At 41.0% G+C, this 21,985-nt stretch overlaps 3 protein-coding genes across 3 annotated transcripts in view; all 3 read left to right on the forward strand.

Annotated features, from left to right (window-relative positions):
• The first annotated feature begins 730 nt into the window (after positions 1 to 730).
• LOC128369752 (tripartite motif-containing protein 16-like) lies at positions 731 to 2,416 on the forward strand. Its single transcript, XM_053330829.1, has 3 exons — positions 731 to 2,084; positions 2,232 to 2,276; positions 2,382 to 2,416. The coding sequence occupies exons 1-3, from the start codon at positions 731 to 733 to the stop codon at positions 2,414 to 2,416; spliced, it is 1,434 nt and encodes a 477-aa protein (XP_053186804.1).
• A 5,425-nt stretch (positions 2,417 to 7,841) lies between these two features.
• LOC128369753 (solute carrier organic anion transporter family member 5A1-like) lies at positions 7,842 to 9,677 on the forward strand. Its single transcript, XM_053330830.1, has 2 exons — positions 7,842 to 8,912; positions 9,643 to 9,677. Exons 1-2 carry the CDS (start codon positions 7,958 to 7,960, stop codon positions 9,675 to 9,677), a joined length of 990 nt encoding a protein of 329 aa, XP_053186805.1. The 5' UTR covers positions 7,842 to 7,957.
• A 5,800-nt stretch (positions 9,678 to 15,477) lies between these two features.
• The window catches only part of LOC128369754 (solute carrier organic anion transporter family member 5A1-like), a 36,709-nt gene continuing 30,201 nt past the window's right edge, over positions 15,478 to 21,985 (forward strand). Inside the window, exon 1 of the mRNA XM_053330831.1 lies at positions 15,478 to 15,649. Coding sequence (XP_053186806.1) covers positions 15,478 to 15,649 — 172 coding nt within the window. The remainder of the gene's footprint in view (positions 15,650 to 21,985) is intronic.

Here is a 21,985-nt window from a genome sequence, read left to right on the forward strand (position 1 = left end):
AGCAACGTATAAAACTCACAGACAGGATTTTAAAACTCTGGTAAGTTATCAGAGCAATCTTTCATTGCGATGATCACAAGGTAAACAGTAAAGTACAGAGTTCAGGTTACAAATTAATCCACTAGGTATGTTTGCTTGCCATAGACCATAAAAAAATACGGACACAGTCACAATGACATCAGTGTCATGGTTTGTGGACTGCCCTATTGATGCCTTGAGTTTAGGGTTTTGATGGTCACTGTTTTGCATTAGAACATTGCCATTTTGATATTTGGATCCAGAAACGACCATTTGGATGAGAGGGTGGAGCTGACCCTAGTGCTAGCTGTGGTGTTCACATGTACTGTATAGGGAAATAGTTGAGCTGAATAGTCATTTTGTCTATGTGTGTTTTTTTATCTAGTCTATCTAACTGTTAACTGTGTATTGTAATGTTGTCACTGTCTCAACATTATCAAATCGCAACTTTGAATCTTTCATATCCTCCTCACATCCTGGAATAAAGCAAAGCATATAAACGCCTACCTGTTTGTTCTGCTGTCACATGCAGCAAAGTCCATTTTGTATATCCTTGTTCCCTCCCCTTCACAGATTTGCATAGGGATGGCAAGACATAATCAAAAGCCACATTCACTGAGCATCAGCAAATGAGAAGGCAGAAGGTCAAAATTTGGATCAGAGCACAACCTGTTAGTTAAGTGAAATAGATATTTCTTGTCAGGGAGGTCAAATGGCACAGCAAGCTGTTCAAATGTACCAGGACTCAATCACCTGTTCAATCTGTCTGGATCTACTGAAGGATCCGGTGACTATTCCCTGTGGACACAGCTACTGCATGAGCTGTATTAAAGCACACTGGGATGAAGAGGATAAGAAGGAAATCTACAGCTGTCCTCAGTGCAGACAGACCTCCACACCGAGACCTGTCCTGATGAAAAACACCATGTTAGCAGATTTAGTGGAGGAGCTGAAGAAGACTGGACTCCAAGCTGCTCCTGCTGATCTCTGCTGTGCTGGACCTGAAGATGTGGCCTGTGATTTCTGTACTGGGAGGAAACTGAAAGCCTTCAAGTCCTGTCTGGTGTGTCTTGTCTCGTATTGTAAGACACACCTCCAGCCTCATTATGAATCTGCTGCATTTGAAAAACACAAGCTGGTCGACCCCTCCAAAAAGCTCCAGGAGAAGATCTGCTCTCGTCATGATGAGGTGATGAAGATGTTCTGCCGTACTGATCAGCAGAGTATCTGTTATCTCTGCTCTGTGGATGAACATAAAGGCCACAACACAGTCTCAGCTGCAGCAGAAAGGACTGAGAGGCAGAGAGAGCTCGAGGTGAGTCGACTAAACATCCAGCAGAGAATCCAGGACAGAGAGAAAGATGTGAAGCTGCTTCAACAGGAGGTGGAGGCCGTCAGTCGCTCTGCTGATAAAGCAGTGGAGGACAGTGAGAAGATCTTCACTGAGCTGATCCGTCTCATCCAGAAAAGAAGTTCTGATGTGAAGCAGCAGATCAGATCCCAGCAGGAAACTGAAGTGAGTCGAGTCAAAGAGCTTCAGGAGAAGCTGCAGCAGGAGATCACTGAGCTGAAGAGGAAAGACGCTGAATTGAAGCAGTTCTCACACACAGAGGATCACAACCAGTTTCTACACAACTACCCCTCAGTGTCACAACTCAGTGAACCTACAGACTCATCCAGCATCAATATCCGTCCTTTGAGATACTTTGAGCTTGTGACAGCAGCTGTGTCAGAGCTCAGAGATAAACTACAGAACATCCTGGAGGAGGAATGGACAAACATCTCACTGACAGTGACTGAAGTGGACGTTTTACTTCCACACCCAGAGCCCAAGACCAGAGATGAGTTCTTAAAATTTTCAAGTGAAATCACACTGGATTCAAACACAGCACATGCACGTCTGTCAGTAGAGAATGACTACACAATGGCAACACTCTTGAGAGAAGATTCGTATTGTTATAGTGGCTATAGTGATAGTGATAGTGATAGTGACAGATTCACTCGATTTGTTCAGGTCCTGAGTGAAGAGAGTTTGACTGGACGTTGTTACTGGGAGGTGGAGAAAGGTGTGGGAGGAATTTCAGTGGCAGTTGCATACAAAGACAGTGACACTTTTGATGAAAGATTTGGAACAAATGACAGGTCATGGGCATTAGACTTTTACAAACATCGTTATGAATTCAGACATGATGATATCTCATCTCCTGTCTCAGGTCCTAATTCCTCCATAGTAGGAGTGTACCTGAATCACAGAGCAGGTATTCTGTCCTTCTACAGCGTCTCTGAAACCATGACTCTCCTCCACAGAGTCCAGACCACATTCACTCAGCCTCTCTATGCTGGTTTTTATCTTCATGGTCCAGTTGGAAACACAGTTGAGCTGTGTGAGCTTGATTAGGCAAGAGTAACTGGACAGAAAATGTAAGATTATTATTTTTGATTTTTTAAAACATTTTTATTTCAAATTGCAAGAGTGGTTAAATCAAATGTTTAAAAAATAAAATGTCCACAATCGTCTTACTTTTATCTTTAACATCCAGCTCCCAGTGTGCAGGTATAAACTTCTCCACTAGAGTACGCTCTTTACAAATGTATTGTGCTCTTTTTGGTCAATTGTACACTATATCGCAAAATGTATGTGGATGCTGTTCAACAAACTTATTTGGTCTAGACCAGATATTAGATCTAATGAAGGGACATTTCCTGAATGAGAGAAAATCCCAGCAGCCAGGTTATAAAATCTGCTGGAAAGCCTGAAACTTTCTAGAAACCTGAAGAGTGGAGGATGTTTTAAAAATATTTGAGCAAAATAGATGTAAATACAGTTAAATATATATACTATATAATTTCTTTCATACATTTTGCTTTATGACATTTTAAACCTTCAAAGAAATGGAAAACAAAATCTAAATATGTACATTGTCACTGATATTTTATCATACACATAATCTCATTGTCTCATCTGCTGATGATGTAATAGATTTGTTTTAGTTTATGTTTTGTGTAATTGATCAATGTTTGATGAATGGAATAGCACTAGCTTTATACATATATTATGCTTATAATATTGATCGTTATTCTGGCATTTCTTGATGTTGGGATACTTATGAGTATCTCAATAAATGACTTTTTCAAACTATGTAGAGTAAATGTTATGTATGTATTTACACCTGCATCAAAATATCTAGAAACCACTGATAGTGATAACTTAGGTGTGTTAAAACAAGCAGTTAATTGAGATTTTCAGTGACAGAAATATGTCACTGAAAATCTCCTAGTCTTGTTAACAGTCAGAAGGATATAACTATGTTAACTGAGACAACAATATACAGAAATTTAGATTTTTTCATTGGCACTACACATGCCCCATAAGGAAAAGGCTCTTGATCACCTTATTTTAAGGTCTGCCATACTATTGTAGCATCTTACCATCATTTGTATGCTTGCTATAGATATTGTTTTTGTTGTATTTTCCCTTAACCTACATACTGAATATACCAAACGACTAATCATTGATTAAGTGCATTGACCAAATTGGTGTTCATGTAATGGTCCAGCTCCTAAATACATCTCAGACCTGCTTACTGCTTACAAACCCTCCAGAAACCACAGGTCATCAGACACTGGTCTCCTTACTGTACCCATGATCTAGTGATGGTGCATTCAGTCATTACGGGCCCACTTTCTGGCAAACTGCCAGATGATATAAGATAAACCACAACTGTGTCTTTTAAAAAGCAAGCTTAAGACCTACAGTATCTGTTCCCTAAGGACTATGTTTAGCTAGTGCCTTTGTCTTTGTCTTTCTTTTATAAATTTATGTTCATATGTAATTGTTAATTTGTGAAAAATAGTAAAACTGGTTGACAGGCGAAAAGGTATGTCTGCAAAAAAATGTCTTAATAAAGGTTTAAAACCTGAAACGGTGTCAGCAAATTTAATATTAACTGGATGACTGTTCCAAAGCTGAGTTGCCAGTACAATAAAAGCTTGATCACACTATGACCTTAATGTGGACTCTGGAACAAAAGGGGTTAGGCTGCGTTCACACCAAATCCAGAAATTCAGTGCTATGAAGCAGGTAGCGAGGTTGTGTTGTTTGAGGTGCCGGTGAAACACTGAAATATAATACAGGGAGTTGAGTTGGAGTTGCAGATGAATGCATTTAAGGACTTGACAGAAGCCAAAACACGACACAGGTGTTTGTAAAAATCAGACAGGATTTTACAACTGTGAAAAGTTATCACAGTGGCAACTGTTTAATCTTTCCTGGTGATGATCAAAGGTAAAAGGTTGAATACGAAGGTCACGTTAGTAATTGATACAATATGTGATTACCATAGACCATAATAAATATATACTTAGTCAGCATGACATTACAAACTGGTTTGTGGACTGCCTCAACTTAAGTGATTTGATGGTCACCACCTTGGATTTGCACATTGCCATCTTTGATTTTTGGATCCAGAAATTACCATTGGGACGAGAGGGTGGAGCTGACCGTAGCATCAGCTACTAGCTTCCTTAGCACAATGCGTTTACTGTCCATGGTTAACTGTGATAATTGTAATGCAACTTTTGTGAAGAAAAAGTAGGCCTAAAATCATTAACTTAAATGTACTTACTAGAAAAAAATGAAAAGGTAACTCCAAGGGTCTTTTAGCACATGTACAGCCAAATGCTGAACAATACTTTTTTAGATATTAAAAATTATACAATTTGCCTAATATTCATAAACTGAATGGTGGCAACTGTGCTACAGCAACTTACTCTGTGAATCTGGGGTAATGCCATGGTTATGTTAATTGTGGCTGTGGTAGGTAACCACGCCCTAATTGCCTCTTTTTTTCTAAATGGGAACTTAATTTACAAAATGAACATCATGCTGAATTTAAAGATTTGACACTAATGATTGAGAGCATAAACTCATTAGGAAACTGTTTTACCAATGTAATAAATCAAAGTAGGTCATTTTCACATGGACTTCCATATAACCCTTCATTGTTTAAAGAAAGTCGCCCCCTGCTGGCCATTAGAAATAATGCAGGTTTAAAGCACTTATGCATTGGCTTCACTTTTTTGACTTTTTGCTAAGCAGTATGCGGTCCTCACTCCCGCAGTCTAAACGCACGACCTCTATTGAAATGAATGGGAGGGCTGCCCCTTTCACGCATTGCCGCATTTGGTGTGAACCCGGCATTACACACAGACTCCCTTTCTGGTGATCGTACTGCATGTATTTTGAAGACCATCTCCTATGTTCCGGTGTAGTTCCCGGCGGCTTGACGCTCGACTCCCGTGAAGATGTTTTTGTATGGGAGATTTTTCACGTTTTGTCCGGTTATAACCGCCTCTACTCTCCGGGCCTGAGGTGTAACTGGGACATGAAGGTTTAAAAAACGCCGCATGGTCACTTCAGACTGCCAGGTTAGTAAAGCGTTGTGTCGGCATTAATAATAATGTTGTTTTATTCATCGGTGGTGATGACCGTAAACGCTACCTCTGCGGCCCATCTCACAGTGTAACCCCAAACTGGATGTGTTGCTACGTTTTGTTGTGCCATGAAAGCCAAACTCATTTAAAAAAACAGCAAATGTATATATTTTTAAACCTGTTAGACTTCACACGTTGTTGATCATAAAAAAATATATTTTGATGTTTGTCTTCCAGTTAAATCTGTACATATTATTTAGCCTGTGGCTTTCCGCTCACTTGTTTTACCTACCCACTAATTCTGTGGGTTAGATCCAAGTCTTCAATTAATTTGCTTAGTTAATTGATTGTTAAGTGAATATTGTGCAGGCCGAATTGATCATTACACTGCACCGATTGAGGCTTTTTTTGAGGTTTACAAAAAGTGTAGGTTACATGAACCTACAAGGAAAATAAGTTAAATTGACTAGATAATGAACGGGGTTTGGTGAGACCTTCCCCACACCGTTGTTATAGCGGTTATTGGTCACTGGTGCTCCCAGTTTGAATCCATATAAGGAATATTTTGCAACAAATATTGGCTAAAACAGATATTGGATAAATGTTTTATTTAATAGTCTTTACTATACTAACTTTTCCATTTTTACAGGGTTTTGTTGCATCAGGATCAGATTTATTTGTCAATATATGCACATATACATTTGACTTGTGGCTCTCAATATACACATACTACAACCTTCATGAAGATACACAAGGACAATACGAATATGATCATTAAACATGAAAATATCACTATCATATACAAGCAGAAAGGTCGAAAAATAGATGCCCCACACTACATACTACAAATTAAATTAGGGCGTACAGACTAGTCCAGCTCTATGTAAAAAGTGTCTTGATAACTTTTATTATGATTTGGTGCTATATACATTGCATACATTTTAATTCAATATATAAATAATTATTATAAATCATAATTAGTACAAGGGAAACATTTGGAGATAATTGCACGAGGTACCTAAAGAAATACACACACACACACACAGAGGAGGAAAAAACAATGAAAGAAATAAAACAACAACATACAGTTTCTATATACAGGTGAAACTTTCTGTAAACTGTAAGCAAGGATACAACCAGTGCAGAGGAGAGAAGAATGCTGAAATAAATATTATATGTATTAAAAAAATGATGTCACTTTTTGTACATACAGTAGGTGGTTATGTACAGTAGTATATATAGAGTGTGTTCAAATATACTGTAACAGATGAACATACAGGCTATATTTCGGTTTTTATTAGTTTTGAAAGGCATAGAGCACACAATAATTCAACAACTAGATTGTTGATAGCAGCTTTCAATGGGCACAGTATCATATCATGTAGTACTATGTGAGTCCATGGGTTGGTATGTACAGAAACAAAAAAATATCAGTTAAATAATTAATTAAGCAGCAGAAACAACAGCAGCAACATAAGAATAATAATACTAGAATAATAAACAGTGGAAATATATGAACGTATTAAATGATGTGGTTTGAGGTCACCACGTTAAATGTCATGCTTTTATTTTGAAACCGTATTTCCAGTTTCCTGCACTCTTTAGCTTGACGCAGTTGTTTTCAAAACAGCGGCTGAGAGCAGCTGAGCACTGCGGTGTTTCTGAGCAGCAGCGTTTATATCCGAGCAGCCCCGTCTCCAGACTCCTCGCATTTCTCTCGTTTTTTCCTCGACGATCACTCTCTCCATTTCCTGTTTTTTCTGCTTTTTTTTTTTTTTTTTCTTACTGCACATCTCCAGGGATTTACGCTGGAATATAATCACTAAATGACAGCCTCTCTTGCCTGCTGCTGGGAGGACAGCTGGTGCGGCGATAACATGGGCAGGGGGGGAGGAGAGGTGTTGGTGTTGGGGGGGTGCCCTTGACTTGTGGAGGAGGAGTTAGTAAGAGAAAAGGGGGGTGGGAGGGGTACACACCATCATGCAATTTACCGACAGAAGTGACATTATGACTGTGTGCTCTTCTTTGGCAGGGGGTGTCAGGGATGCGGCTTTGCAAGTTCATTTCATCCCTGCCAGCCGCGGAGCAGCAGCGTCCTGCTGAGAGAAGAAAGCCGTCCAGCGGAAATGTTGTGCATCTGCAGCCGGCCGTGGCCCCGGAGCTCAGCCGGTCGAGCTGAAGAGGCCTGAGCGGTCTCCACCTCACAGATTAGATGGTGGCAGAAGGCGATGAGTGCATGACAAGATAAACAAACATACAAGAAGGCTGCTGCTGCCTAAGCTGCAGATAAGGGGTGTGAGTCTGCTCTCCCCTGTCTACTTTGGTTGTTTTGTTGCTTTTTTTGGGGGGGCTGGTTTTTCTGGGTACGACAGACTCTATTTGTGGGAGTAGATGTGCCCATTAATTATACATGTAATGGGCAGCTGCCCCTGAACTGTAGGCTTGGAACTGGGTCGGTGTTTGTTTTTTTCTAACCCCTATAGAAGAAAAAAGGTGACTGAAAATAATGGCTGACCACGAGGAGGCAGAGTTGTCCGAATCCCTTCAGAAGGAGGAGGAGTTTTCCAGTGAGCTAGAGGAGCCGAACTACAAATCTAAAAGTCTGCCGATATTAAATGAAGGTGCTCCCCAAGAGGAAACCTTACTGTCTAGCTCTGCGCGGATGTCCATAACGGCGGAAGAGAGCGCAGAGTTTATCCAGCTCCCGACTAAGAATGAGTCTTTTCAGACTGAGTCCCCTACGAGAACGAACTACATGCCCAACCCTGGGAAGTCGGCACTCAACAGGCCGAGCTCCTACATGGAGAACACAGAGATTCGTAGGAGTAAAAACATGGCTAGGAGGAAGGCGCCAGGGTTTTTTGCTTCCAAGGTGGCGCGGTTTCGTCTGCCTAGCAGGAAGTACCTGTCCGTTCTCATACAAGACTCTCGCTGCTTCCTGTTCTGCATGTGCTACCTGACGTTCATCCAATCGCTCATGGTGTCGGGCTACCTGAGCAGCGTCATCACCACCATAGAGAAGAGGTACAGCCTGAGGAGCTCCGAATCCGGCCTCCTGGTCAGCTGTTTCGACATCGGGAGCCTCCTGGTGGTCGTCTTCATCAGCTACTTTGGCGGGCGGGGTCAGAGGCCTCGCTGGTTGGCGGTGGGAGGGGTTTTCATTGCCGTTGGTGCCGCCCTCTTCTCCTTACCTCACTTCATCTCCCCGCCCTACCAAATCCAGGAGGTCAACTCATCCTCGGGCAACGAGGGCCTGTGCATGAACAGCAACGCCAGCGGCAGGGACCGCGTCGACATCACCTCCTGCCCCCGAGACCAGGAGGGCAACGAGCACAACCTGTACGTGGCGCTGTTCGTCATCGCTCAGATCCTGGTGGGCATGGGATCCACGCCCATCTACACCCTGGGACCCACCTACCTGGACGACAACGTCAAGAAGGAGAACGCCTCACTGTATTTAGGTAAGAGTTTGTGTGGAGGTGTGTTGAGGTGTTTGACCGCCAGCAGCTGCTCTCACTGATTAGTTTCTTCTACCTTTTTAATTTGAATTTGAGCCAATCAGTGAAATTAGCTTAGATTAAAAACAGCAGTCATTCGGGTCACATTTACTTCCTTTGGTGTATTGGTGTTCTCTGTATCTCCTCTGCCTCAAACTAAACCATGTTAGAGGCTTTTAAATTATTTTTGTTATTTAATTAGATCCCCATTAGCCAACACCAAGGTAGCAGCTACTCTCCTTGGAGTCCACACAAGCAAACATTACATCATAGAGCAAAAAAGCGAAGGCAAAAAGGTTTAAACACAAATAAAACCACTGATAAAGGTAACAACAACAATGACAAGTACTCACACTATATCCAAATAGTCTAAATATGGCAGCTGTACCTTCTTAATCATCATATATTTGGATATTCTGCAGCAAAATATGATGTGTAGGTGTTATTTGTCTTTGTCTGATTATAAACCATTCCATATTTTTATTCATCTGCACATAACAGGACGTTGCCTTGCATTAGTTTAGGAGACAGCAATCTTTTCATTGATGCCTTGCATTAAAGTTATGGCCATTACTACTGTATGAACATTGATGGTATGGGACATTTGGGATTTCTCATAAAACAGAGCAGGCAAATAACCGTCCTGTCTCTCACCAGTGATCAACCTAAGGTGATGTTAACTCTTCTGTTACAGGCCAGAACGAGTTGTGCAGCTTTATTCTGGACTAATACCAACTAGTTTAGTAGAAATGAGAATATAAATCAAAATGAACTGCAAAAGACAATATGCACAGGTCAAAAAGAGGTCAGTATAACCTCTTACACTGGAAAATCTCAAAACAGCATTGAGTTGGGGAGTTTCCACATGTGTTCAGTGCAGGAGAAGAGCCGGGTTGAGTCACTGTTGGCTAAATATAACAAATTCAGCATCATTCTGTGCAATAAGGCAAGTTTATCTATAGACGACTCCGGTGGCTGATTCATGTTGCGTTCTCAAGTACCGTGTTGAGAACATGTTTACACTGTAAAAGCACATATGTATATATTCAAATTAATTGTGGTCAGCTGTGTCAGAGGCAGAGGAAGTTACTCTGACACAGCTGACTGAATGTGGAAGTTAATTATTCAGTGTAAACACACTTGAGTGAAGTAGTTATGATGAAGTCTGTGGAAAAATAAACATCCTAAACATACTGCTTTTACCCAACCTCCACAGTCCTCCACATAAATGTTGTATAGAGCTAGCAAAAGATATTCAAGCCAACAGTCTGTTGGCAGATTGCTCGATCTTTAGTCGACATGCTGCTTAGAATGCAGTCGAAACTTTAGATTTATACAGATTTAGACAGAGTTTTATAGTAAAAATGTTCAAATTCTCTGATTCCAGTTTTTTCAGTCTTCTTTGAGAGTTAGCTGAATATCGTTGTGTGTTGTGGACAAAACAAGACATGTGACGGGATCATTGCAGGCTCTTGGAAACAATAATAGTCATATTTCACAATTTTCTAACATTTATGTACCAAAAAACTAATTAAATAATCAAGAAAATAATCGATAATGGAAATAATTGTTAGTAGCAGCCCTAAAGTTTACTGCTGGGGCTGCTGATATTGGCATAATATGGACATTTTTAAGATTATATACCTTATTTGAATGGCATATGATCAAAATAAAGCCACTTTTATGGGATCTCCTGGACAGATTTCTTGGCCCAAACAGTGAGATACATCTACATCAAAGTGTTAGAGAGGTGTCACTGCAGTAATGGTGGCTTGCCTACGTCTGCTGACAAACCGAACCTTGCATTTCATATAAAAGAACAATTCAAAATCATATACGTTCTGCTTCTGAAACACTAAAAAAAGAAAATTAAAGCTGCAGACTGAAGACGTGTCAGCGTGTTAGTGCTCTTAAGATGGAAAAACACTAGATGATTAAAGATGGTTAAACGCTCGCCACAGTTGGTGGATTTAAGTGGCAGATGACACATTTAACTAACCACAGGAAGTCTAACTAGAAGCTTTTTTGGAAAATATGAAGCATCTAAATGGACAGAGGAGTGTATTATGCAGAAGTGGTTGAAATAATTACTTTTCTAGTTTTCGGTGCCATTTCTTTCATGTAACTCTGGTAAGTGTAGTTCAGCCACCTTTCAAACCTTCAGGTGTTGAGTGTTTCATATTTAAAATACTATATATATTTGTGATGGTGGAGTTATCCTTTTAAAGAGGGTTCCTAATATTTTCACACCATTAACATATATGAGACTAGCAAAATATTAGCTCAGCTCACCATCACCACCCAATATGACCTCAATAATAAACACAAAGTAGAGTTATCTCCTTTCTGGCAATATCAACCCAACCCAAAAACTGAAAATCTATAAACTTTGTTAAAGTAGGATTTATGGCAGAGCTGTTGAACTGGAGTGCTTAGATTTAGAACTTAGATTGTCCAGTTGTTCCTAATGAAGTGCTCGAGTGAGTGTATATGCACAGACATACAGTGCTGTTAAAACACTTTTCATTCCTCTAGGGATTTATAAGAGGCTGTTTTGACAGTTATCCATAGATGAAGACTTTTAGAAATAGACAATTAGAAATATTAAAAAAAATAATTCAAAAATATATAATACAAAATCAGTTTTACATGTAAAATCTATGCAAATTAAATGCACGGACATACAGAGCTGGTAAAACACTTTTCATTCCTTTAGGGATTTTAAAAAAAGATTTATTGTCCTAAAACATGAAATAAAAGGGGATTTAAAGTGGCTGTTTTGACAGTTATCCATATATGAAGACGGTTAAAAATAGACAATTAGAAATATATAAAAACATTATTCAAAAATATATAATACAAAATCTGTTTTAGATTTGAAAAGTAACTAGTAACTATGAGTAGCTGTGAAGTAAATGTACTGGAATAAAAAGTACAATATTTCCATCTGAAATGTAGTGGAAGTGCAAAGAAGCATAAAATGGAAATGCTCATTTAAAGTACAAGTACACAAAGTTTTTACTCAAGTGCATCACTTGGGTAAATATTCATTGCATTTAAGTTTAAGTCTGCACAAAGGCTGGGGGGCAAAGAGTTGAAACCAGTTGGACTTTGTTTTTCGGGACCATTTTTTCTCCACTGCTACGGCCGACATGTCAGACACTTTGCTCCAGAAAGTTCTGTGACCAGATCGACTATGTAACCTTCGAACTGCCCCCTCCCCGCCTCCTTTCCCTTTCACATGCTTCCCTAGAAGTTCTCGCCCCAGTAGCCTCAAACAAGGTAAAGCCTAATTAGACCAACGAATGAGAGCCGGGTTATGAAAGAGAACAGAGTGCATTCCTGCCGTTGGGACAGAAAGTTAAAGTCCCTCAGAGGCTTGGCTTTAGACGGAGACCTTCCTTTCTTTCTCCTTTGATCAGTAGAGTTGGTGTTTGACCAGCAGCAGCAATTTCACCTGCGAGGAGTCTGGAGAGTGAGATGTGATTAGACACCTTCTTAAAGTCTAGAGAAGATTGTAGAAAACGTATGAGCTTAATAACATTCATTCTGAAGTTGAAAATAAATCTGAATAATACATTTGCAATAAAGAAAAGATTAAAAAATTAGTTTAATAGCCTGAAAGTTGAAGTTGCTCTCATTTGCCTGCCAGATGCTTTCGAGGCTGTGGACCAGTACAAGGTTTCCTGAAGAGCTCTGCAAGATATGCAGAATATGCTAACAACAGTTTGAAAGGAGACGAATCATGCACATTTACATCAATCAATCAATCAGTCAATCAGTCAATCAATCTTTATTTGTATAGCGCCAAATCACAACAAAGACATCTCAAGGCACTTTCCACATAGAGCAGGTCTAAACCGAACTCTTCAGGTTTTAATTTTAAAGAGACCCAACATGTCTTTATTTTTAATCTTAGGCCTTATTAGAAAATGTTTGCATGATTTAGAGGCTAAAAAGCTGCTTATTTAACCCATACTGGCCCTTTATGTAGCATTCAGTTCAGCCTCTGTCTGAACCAGGCTGTTTTAGCTCCTGTATCTGTGTGTGACGTCACAGTGATTAGCTCTGTAGTAGCAGGATTACTGGTTCTTTATTCAAAAATATCAACTTCTCAAATACATCATGTACATGTTTGAGCCAAAATTGGATCTAAAATATCAGAGGAGACAGAATGAACAAACCTTTTGTAGCAATCGTAGTATACAAGGGCGACAGTACAGACAACCATTTATGGTCATATGGGACGAAACTGACATCAGCTCTTAGACAAAGTAGAAAAAACCTTTGCAGATGAAGCGTTTAACGAAGGTTGAGTTTTGGCTTACAGAGAGCATTTCTACAAATGTTCACCTTAAGTTTTGGAACTTTTTAAACATCTGGCTTACTATTTTATAACAGTATATGAGCAAAAAAAAAATCACAAAAAGCAGAATGTGTCCCTTTTTAAAGTTTGGAAAAAGATTGAATGATGACGTGGAAGTGAGTAAAAGTTTGGCTGGTTGTGTCTAACATTGTCCAAAAATTAAAGGGCGACTCAGTAGATCTTACACATCACTGTTAGTGTGACTCAGCTGTTTAATGTCGTCTGAGAAACCCTCGGTGATGTCACAGTGATGTCGTCACAGTTATTTTTGGCTGTCTGTTACAAAGATGGGGCGTCGGTTTGAAAGGCTGGAGAGGTCTAACCAACAAACCCAAATGATCCGCATTATGCAAAGAGTTTGGAGCTTATCCAGTGCTAGGAAATAAAAGTCAGGCTATCTAAACGTCTGCTGCTTTTTGTCTGTTTTTATATATAATTTAAAAATGAAGGTTTTGGGGTTTTGGACTGTTGCAGTGTTTCCACTCAGGAGTTTTTCCAACAGCTGTGGTTTTGTGTGTGTGTGTGTGTGTGTGTGTGTGTGTGTGTGTGTGTGTGTGTGTGTGTGTGTTTGTGTGTGTGTGCAGATCCCAAATCACTACGATTGAATAAGATGAATTTGAGCTCATCAGTGGTGTAATAACTCAAAACTACAATACAATATTTTTTTTGAGATTCACCGATATGGAACTGATGATCAATACCAAATATAACAGTAATTATAGATGAAGTTACTAACCTTTAGAGCAGGGGTGTCAAACTAATTTTCATTCAAGGGCCACATGCAGCCCAATTTGATCTCATGTGGGCCGGACCATTAAAAGGAAGGAAGGACGGACAGAAGGAAAAGAAGGAGGAGAAGGAAGAGAATACAGGAAGGAAAGATGGAAGGAAGGAAGAAAGGGAGGAAGGAAAGATGGAAGGAAGAAAGGGAGGAAGGATGGAAGAGAAGACAGGGAGGAAGAAAGGGAGGAAGGACAGATGGAAGGAAGAGAAGACAAGAAGTAAGGAATGAAGGAAGGGAAGACAGATGAAAGGAAAGAAGGAAGAAAAAGAAAACAGGGAGGAAGAAAGGTAGGTAGGATAGACTGAAGGAAGGAAGGAAGGAAGAAAAAGAAGAAAGGAAGGAAGGAAAAGAAGACAAGGAGGAAGGGAGGAAGAAAGGTAGGAAGGAAAAGAGGAAGAAGGAAACTGGGCCGGATTGGACCTCTCGGCGGGCCGGTTCTGGCCCACGGGCCACATGTTTGACACCCCTGCTTTGGTCGATGCGATAACTGATCATTACAAATACAAAAATCTGAAGATGACAATTGATATATATTTAGATTGACTAGTATAGCACCAAGGTTTACAATATTCACCATCCTTTCAATAAAGAATATATATATTTTTTTAGTTGCAGATGAGATTATGAGTGAATGGATGGATGCATTTATTTATTTATTTTCTAATATTTGAGCCTTGGTCCTTGGCTGCACCTGAATTTCATTGTATGTTTTATACAATGACAATAAAGACAATAAAGAATCTGCTGCAGCTCTACTTCCAGCTTAGATAGAATTAACTTTAACCAAGCTTTTTTCTGTGACTTTAGACTTTAGATTAATTGATTTAACCAACAAAGGGAACAAAGATTCAGATTCAGACTTAATAAAAATAGCTGTTACTTTGCTACTTGCCGTACCTCCTGCTTTAAATAGAATTAACTTTAATCAAGTTTTTTCTTTGAGTTTCCTGCACTGAAAACGTCTTTTCTTCTAGTTTATGGGAGTTTTTAAATCAAAATATGCATCAACTAAAGATTGGAAATTACTCTACCCTTCAACAAAAAACCCCAGCCTGTTGTGGGAACAAAGATTCAGATTCAGACATAATAAATAATAGCTGTTAGTTGCAGCCGTACCTCCTACTTTAAATAGAATTAACTTTTGTCTTTGAGTTTCCTGCACTGAAAATGTCTTTTTTTTAATAATGGGAGTTTTAAATCAAAATCTGCATCAACTAAAGATTGGAAATTACTCTACCCCTCAACAAAAAACCCCAGCCTGTTGTGGTTTGTAACTTTATCTGCTCTACCAGCCTCTTTGGCCAGAAACCAAGAAGTAGTTTGGACGGCCAGACTCAGTAAACTGTGTGGGATTCAGATGCCAGTTTCGTGACAGCTGAATGAAAACATTTGTTCGCCGGCAACAACAGTTTACGGTCAGCAACGGCTTGACGGAGCAGCGGAGCACCACATGCCGGTGTGGTCGGTTGCTTTTAATGGCAGCTGACAGCTTCTCCAGTCACAGGAATGAGGACACGGTCCGTTACATACCGGGACTTGGCCTGAGGAGACGTAGCAGAGCTTTCATAGACACAAATCCCTGTTGAAACAGCAGAGTCAGACGCTGGCAAAGATTGCGTGCTATTATTTAACCACAGTGAGCTGCTATGAGTTGGAGAAAGTATGTCTTGTGTGCCACAGTTTGCTGCTTTAAAAGACCAAGTAGACCAGTTTTAGGAATTCAAACAACTTTTTTCTCCTTTTTTCGTCCAACACAAAATAATATTTATGTAATTGCATGCATTGTTACACCGTGAAAGATCTTAACACTCCTGTTATCCTCAAGTCAAGGAAGGGAGGAAGGAAGGAAGGGAGTGAGGAAAGAAGGAAGGAAGGAAGGAGGGAAGGGAGGAAGGATGGCTAGAGGGAGGAAGGGAGGGAGGGAGGAAGGGAGGAAGGAAAGTAGGTAGGTAGGTAGGAGGGAGGAAAGGAGGAAGGAAGGAAGAAATGAGGGAGGGAAAGTTGGAAGAAGGAAGGAAGGAAGGAAGGAAGGGAGGATGGAAGAAGGAAGGAAAGGAAAGGAGGAAAGGGGGCGAGGACAGAAGGAAGGAAGAAAGGGGATGGAGTAAGGAAGGAAGGAAGGAAGAAATGAGGGAGGGAAAGTTGGAAGGAGGGGGGAAGGAAGGAAGGGAGGAAAGGAAAGAAGGAAGGAAGGATGGAGGAAAGAAGGAAGGAAGGAATTAGGGAAGGAAAGAAGGAAAGGAGGGAGGAATGAAGGACAGAAGGAATGAAGAAAGGGGGATGGAGTAAGGAAGGAAGGAAGGAAAGAAGGAAGGAAAGAAGGAACAGCCAAAACAGATGGGGGTCAATTTGACCCGGGAGGACGACAGGAAGGTTAAGTGTGTATTTTATTTCATCCGAGTGTTTCTAAAATTAAACACAAAGTCATTTATGGAGCCTTAATTTGCAGATCTGACTCTCTCTCAGTCTTCTTTATGCTACTTGAGATGTTGCAGTCTGTCTGATATTGACCATGAAGTGTTCACAAAGAGCTGACTGTGCACACATAGGCCTCTTATGCTACTTAGCCTACTTAGCTTATTATGTTAGTGGCAGAACATGAGATGAGCCGAGACAGATGATGTCTTTAGTAAATGTGGAGATAGATAGACCACTGCTGTATTCATTTCCCTCACTTTGCTTTAACCAGGCGGGGAGATCCGGTCCTCTGAAATGAGGCCAACCAGGAAGTAACTTAGAGCTGCATTCTATCAAAAGGCCACCAGGGGGCGACCGTCTCTATACAAGTCAATGGAGAATTCACCAACTTCTCACTTGATTTCTAACCTCAGTAAACGTTTTCAAAATGTGTTTATGGTCTCAATCGCTAGTTTAAAGCCTTCTTCAATGCAGTATGATGTTCATTTGGGACATTTTGACCTCCCTGATTTTATATGTGACGATAAAGCAGGGTATGCATTAGGGCGTGGCTACGTCCTGATTGACAGGTTGATTGACCAATGTCCTCGAGATCCAGCCCTCGTAACCATAGCAACCTCCCCACTCCGCCCATGACTCCGCCTCATGCCCATATAAGTACAATCCGTATTTTTATTTTTCCCAGCATGCACCTGAAATTTTCAAGATGGCGCTGCCTAGATTCGAAACTATTGGCTTCCGAGCAGCAGTCCACAAACCAATGAGTGACGTCACGGATGTTACGTCCATTTCTTTTATACAGTCTATGGCTTTAACCCAGCAGATGCTTTTGAAACCAAAGATAAATCGATGGTCTTACTAAAGCCAAAAAAAAGGGGGGGGGGGGGGTATTTCCTGGCACGAGCCCACGTTAGCCTAACTCAATTGGTGCCATTTGTCTTGTAATCCTTCGTCAGATCAAAGGTGTTTTCTGTTTTCTCACAGCTGCTAATGGAGATAAAAAAAACAGGCAGATGGGGAGAGAGAGTTCAACTTGAAATTTTGAGATGGGTTACTCAAGTGCGTCCAATCCAACAGCAACACAATGCCGTATATTCTGTTCGGTGCCCTGCCCTCGAATAATAAGCACAAGAGACGTCTCGCTGGGACAAAGATGGGATTTATTCCTGGTGATTTGTTATTGAGAGGCAGAACCAAACTGACAAGGAGCTCAAGTGAACACAAAACGAGAGCTTTGAAGTTACTTGATGTTTTCTAATGCTGCTGCGGGGCCAGATGTGCTCTGACCATCACTCACATACATGAGATAGTTGCTGCTTTAACAGCCTCTCCTACTCATCTGGTTTCAGGATTTCCATTTTATTTTGGAAGCTGGCTGCAGGATTTGTTTCCATGCAGCTGCAGCAGCATTACATCGCCAAAATGTTATCTTTTATTAATAATAATGATAAATAATTATATTTCTGCAGCACCTTTCATACAGGACATGCAGCCAAAATGCTTTACAACAAAATAAGTTACATACACCAAATCCTTCACATTAAAAAGACCATAAAACAAAAGATGGACAATAAAAGTAGTGATAATAGTAAAATGGTAAAAATAGTTAATGGTGAAAGTAGCTAAACATTTATATACAAAATCAAGTCAAATACAACCTTTTCATGAGCTTAGAAAAAAATAATGCTTAATATATATTTCTTGACCCATTGGAGTTATTTAACATTCATTTATCTTAAGTATCAGTAATATAATAATATATATGTATGTCTACTACTGTTTATATTGTACTATTACTACTGCTCAGTCTCTCCAGGAAATTGCATTTTTGAGGTTGCAATAGTTCATGCAAATTCAAGAAATTGTAGGAGACAGTTTGTGAAATGACCACAGCTTTACTACATCAAACTGTCTCAGTGACATTACATCATTGCAGCGAGGAGGCGGAGAGATTACACGCGACTCTTCGTTGGTATAATAGTTAAAAAAACAAAATCTATTTTCCTTTTGATTTTTGCTATTTTTTACCCAGTTCCTTCATTTAAACCTGAAAAAGAGAACATAAAACATCAAAAAAAATTGTATTATTGCATTTTCATGGACATATTTGGCTGCAGAAATCAGACAAAAACTGTGAAATCCCGAATGGACTGACCACTGCTACTACTACCACTATGACTGCTACAAAATACATGTAAATGAATAGTGTAAATTCTGTGTAGTGTGATCGTTAAGCTTAAACAAATGAACTTAACTCATCATAAAACATTTTAAATCTGCATGGTTTGTATCAGCTAACAGTCTTCTTAGTCTTGCCTTCGCTGCACATTTGCACATCAGACTGTAATGAGTAGAAATCTGTATTGCATCAACAGTTTGCTTGCGTGTGTGTTTGTGTGTGTGTCTGTGTGTCTGTGTGTGTGTGTGTGTGTGTGTGTGTGTGTGTGTGTGTGTGTGTGTGTGTGTGTGTGTGTGTGTGTGTGTGTGTGTGTGTGTGTGTGTGTGTTGGAGCATCATTTAAATAGGCATCTGCTCATCCAACATTGTTCCATAACATCCTACTGCTGGTCATTTGAAGAGCATTTTATGCCACTTATATAATTATAATATAAAAGTATAATAATGCAAGGGGGGGGGGGTATAAGGTTGTAGTATACTGCTTATATTTGTACCACTACTATTACTCGGTCCCTCAAGGAAATTGCGATCTTTGCAAATGCAATAATTCATGTGAAGTCCACAACGTTTTTAAAAAATTTGTTAAAGTACCACAACTTTACCGCATGACATTTAAAATTACATCATCACAGTGAGCTAGACGAGACTAGACTACATCTGAAAAACATCACCTATTCTCCTTTTTTAAGTTTTGAGATTTTTCTCAGTTCCCCTAAATGCACCTCAAAAAAGCACATAAAACATGTGGAGGCAGGGAGGAAGGAAGGAAAGAAGGAAGGAAGGAAAGATATTTACAGAAGTTACCAAATATAATGATTTGCTTCCTTTTTCTTCCTCCCTTCCCTTCCATCCCTCCCTCCATCCCTACCTCCCTCCTTTCCTACCTTCTTCCTCCCTCTTTTCCTTCCTTCTTCCCTTCCACCTCTCTTCCATCCTTCATTCCTCCCTTCCTTCCTTCCTTCCTTCCTTACTTGCTTCCTCCCTCCTTTCCTTCCTTCTTCCCTTCCACCTCCCTTCTATCCTTCATTCCTCCCTTCCTTCTTCCCTCCTTTCCTTCCTTCTTCCCTTCCACCTCCCTTCTATCCTTCATTCCTCCCTTCCTTCTTCCCTCCTTTCCTTCCTTCTTCCCTTCTTCCCTTCCTCCCTCCTTTCCATCCTTCCTTCCTAACTTCCTTCCTTCCACTTCCTTTCACTGTCTTTACCACACCGTTGCCGTGCCAACATCAGTGCAGCAACACACTCGCCGTCAGCCATAGAACAATCATCCTGGTCCATGTTGGCCTTGTTTTCGCGTTAGCCTACATATGAGGTCATCATCCATCCTTCCTAGCTTCCTTCTTAACTTCCTTCCATCCTTCCTTCCTTCCATCCTTCCATCCTTCCTTACTTCCTTCCTCCCTCCTTTCCATCATTCTTCCTCCATTCCTTACTCCCTCCTTTCCTTCCTCCTTCCTCCCTCCCTCCCTCCTTTCCTTCCTTCTTCCCTTCCTCCCTCCTTTCCTTCCTTCTTCCCTTCCATCCTTCCTTACTTCCTTCCTCCCTCCTTTCCATCATTCTTCCTCCATTCCTCCCTCCCTCCTTTCCTTCCTTCTTCCTCCCTCTCTCCCTCCCTCCTTTCCTTCCTTCTTCCCTTCCACCTCCCTTCCATTCTTCATTCCTCCCTTCCTTCCTCCCTCCTTTCCTACCTTCTTCCTCCCTCCTTTAATTCCTTCTTCCCTTCCACCTCCCTTCCATCCTTCATTCCTCCCTTCTTCCCTTCCACCTCCCTTCCATCCTTCACTCCTCCCTTCCTTCCTTCCTTCCTTCCTTCCTTCTTCCCTTCCTCCCTCCCTCTCCCGAGCAACACACTCGCCGTCAGCCGCAGAACAATCATCCTGGTCCATGTTGGCCTTGTTTTCGCGTTAGCCTACATATGAGGTCATGCCCAAAAGCGTGACAGACATCCATTAGAATAATTCAGCACAGTATTGCTTTGTAATACTGTGCCTTTCCTACCTTCTTCCTCCCTCCTTTCCTTCCTTCTTCCCTTCCTTCCTTCCTTCCTAACTTCCATCCTTCCATCCTTCCATCCTTCCATCCTTCCATCCTTCCTTCCTTCCATCCTTCCATCCTTCCTTACTTCCTTCCTCCCTCCTTTCCATCATTCTTCCTCCATTCCTTACTCCCTCCTTTCCTTCCTCCTTCCTCCCTCCCTCCCTCCTTTCCTTCCTTCTTCCCTTCCTCCCTCCTTTCCTTCCTTCTTCCCTTCCATCCTTCCTTACTTCCTTCCTCCCTCCTTTCCATCATTCTTCCTCCATTCCTTACTCCCTCCTTTCTTTCCTTCTCCCTCCCTCCCTCCCTCCCTCCCTCACTCCCTCCATCCATCCCTCCCTCCTTCCTTTCCTTCATTCTTCCTCCCTCCATCCCTCCCTCCTTTCCTTCCTTCTTCCCTTGCGCCCTCCTTTCCTTCCTTCTTCCCTTCCATACTTCCTTCCTCCCTTCCTCCCTTCCTTCCTTCCTTCCTTCCTTCCTTCACCGTTGCCGTGCCAGCATTAGTGCAGCAACACACTCGCCGTCAGCCGCAGAACAATCATCCTGGTCCATGTTGGCCTTGTTTTCGCGTTAGCCTACATATGAGGTCATGCCCAAAAGCGTGACAGACATCCATTAGAATAATTCAGCACAGTATTGCTTTGTAACCCCAATAAGAGACGCTCTGTTTGGCTCCCATGCGAGGCAGCCGGCCGCGCTGCAGTCACTTGAAATTTTAATGTGCCAACTCAGAGACGCAATATGGTCCTAACTAGATTTAGCAGCAGCGTGCCGTTTGGCGTGCTCATCATATCGCCGCAGTGTGTTTGTGACCCGAGGGTGATCATATCTATTCTGGGTTATCATTATATCCATCTACATAACTGAGCTGGTCACACGCTTCCTATAATGCTATAATAATGAGAGTGTTAAGGAATGAACTGTTGCTATGGCGACCCAATACCAATCCAAGTATCCTTTTTAAAATGATACCGATGCTAAGAAAGATATGATGGGTGGACAGAATGAAGGAAGGGAGAAAGGGAGGAATGAACCCCTCAGAAGGCCGGTCCTGGCGCATGGGCCGCATGTTTGACATCCCTGAATGCCAATATAAAAAAAAACCTGTTAAGAGCATGGTGACTCAAAGGACATGGATGATAAATAAATAAATAAATAAATAACTAGGGCTGTTAGCGTTAACGCGTTAATCGCGATTAGATTTTCTTTAATCGCATTTTAATGTTGCAAGCCTTTTTGTCCCTTCTACTCCCCCGTAGA

This window comes from Scomber japonicus, chromosome 12 (assembly GCF_027409825.1).
Source record: "Scomber japonicus isolate fScoJap1 chromosome 12, fScoJap1.pri, whole genome shotgun sequence".
NCBI lineage: Eukaryota > Metazoa > Chordata > Actinopteri > Scombriformes > Scombridae > Scomber > Scomber japonicus.

Coding starts and splice junctions, on each gene's coding strand:
- LOC128369753 (XM_053330830.1), top strand. CDS start 7,958: ATGGCTGACCACGAGGAGGCAGAGTTGTCCGAATCCCTTCAGAAGGAG. Junction 8,913..9,642: donor GAACGCCTCACTGTATTTAG/GTAAGAGTTTGT, acceptor CTTCTGTTACAG/GCCAGAACGAGTTGTGCAGC.
- LOC128369752 (XM_053330829.1), top strand. CDS start 731: ATGGCACAGCAAGCTGTTCAAATGTACCAGGACTCAATCACCTGTTCA. Junction 2,085..2,231: donor TTACTGGGAGGTGGAGAAAG/GTGTGGGAGGAA, acceptor CTCCTGTCTCAG/GTCCTAATTCCTCCATAGTA. Junction 2,277..2,381: donor GTACCTGAATCACAGAGCAG/GTATTCTGTCCT, acceptor TTCATGGTCCAG/TTGGAAACACAGTTGAGCTG.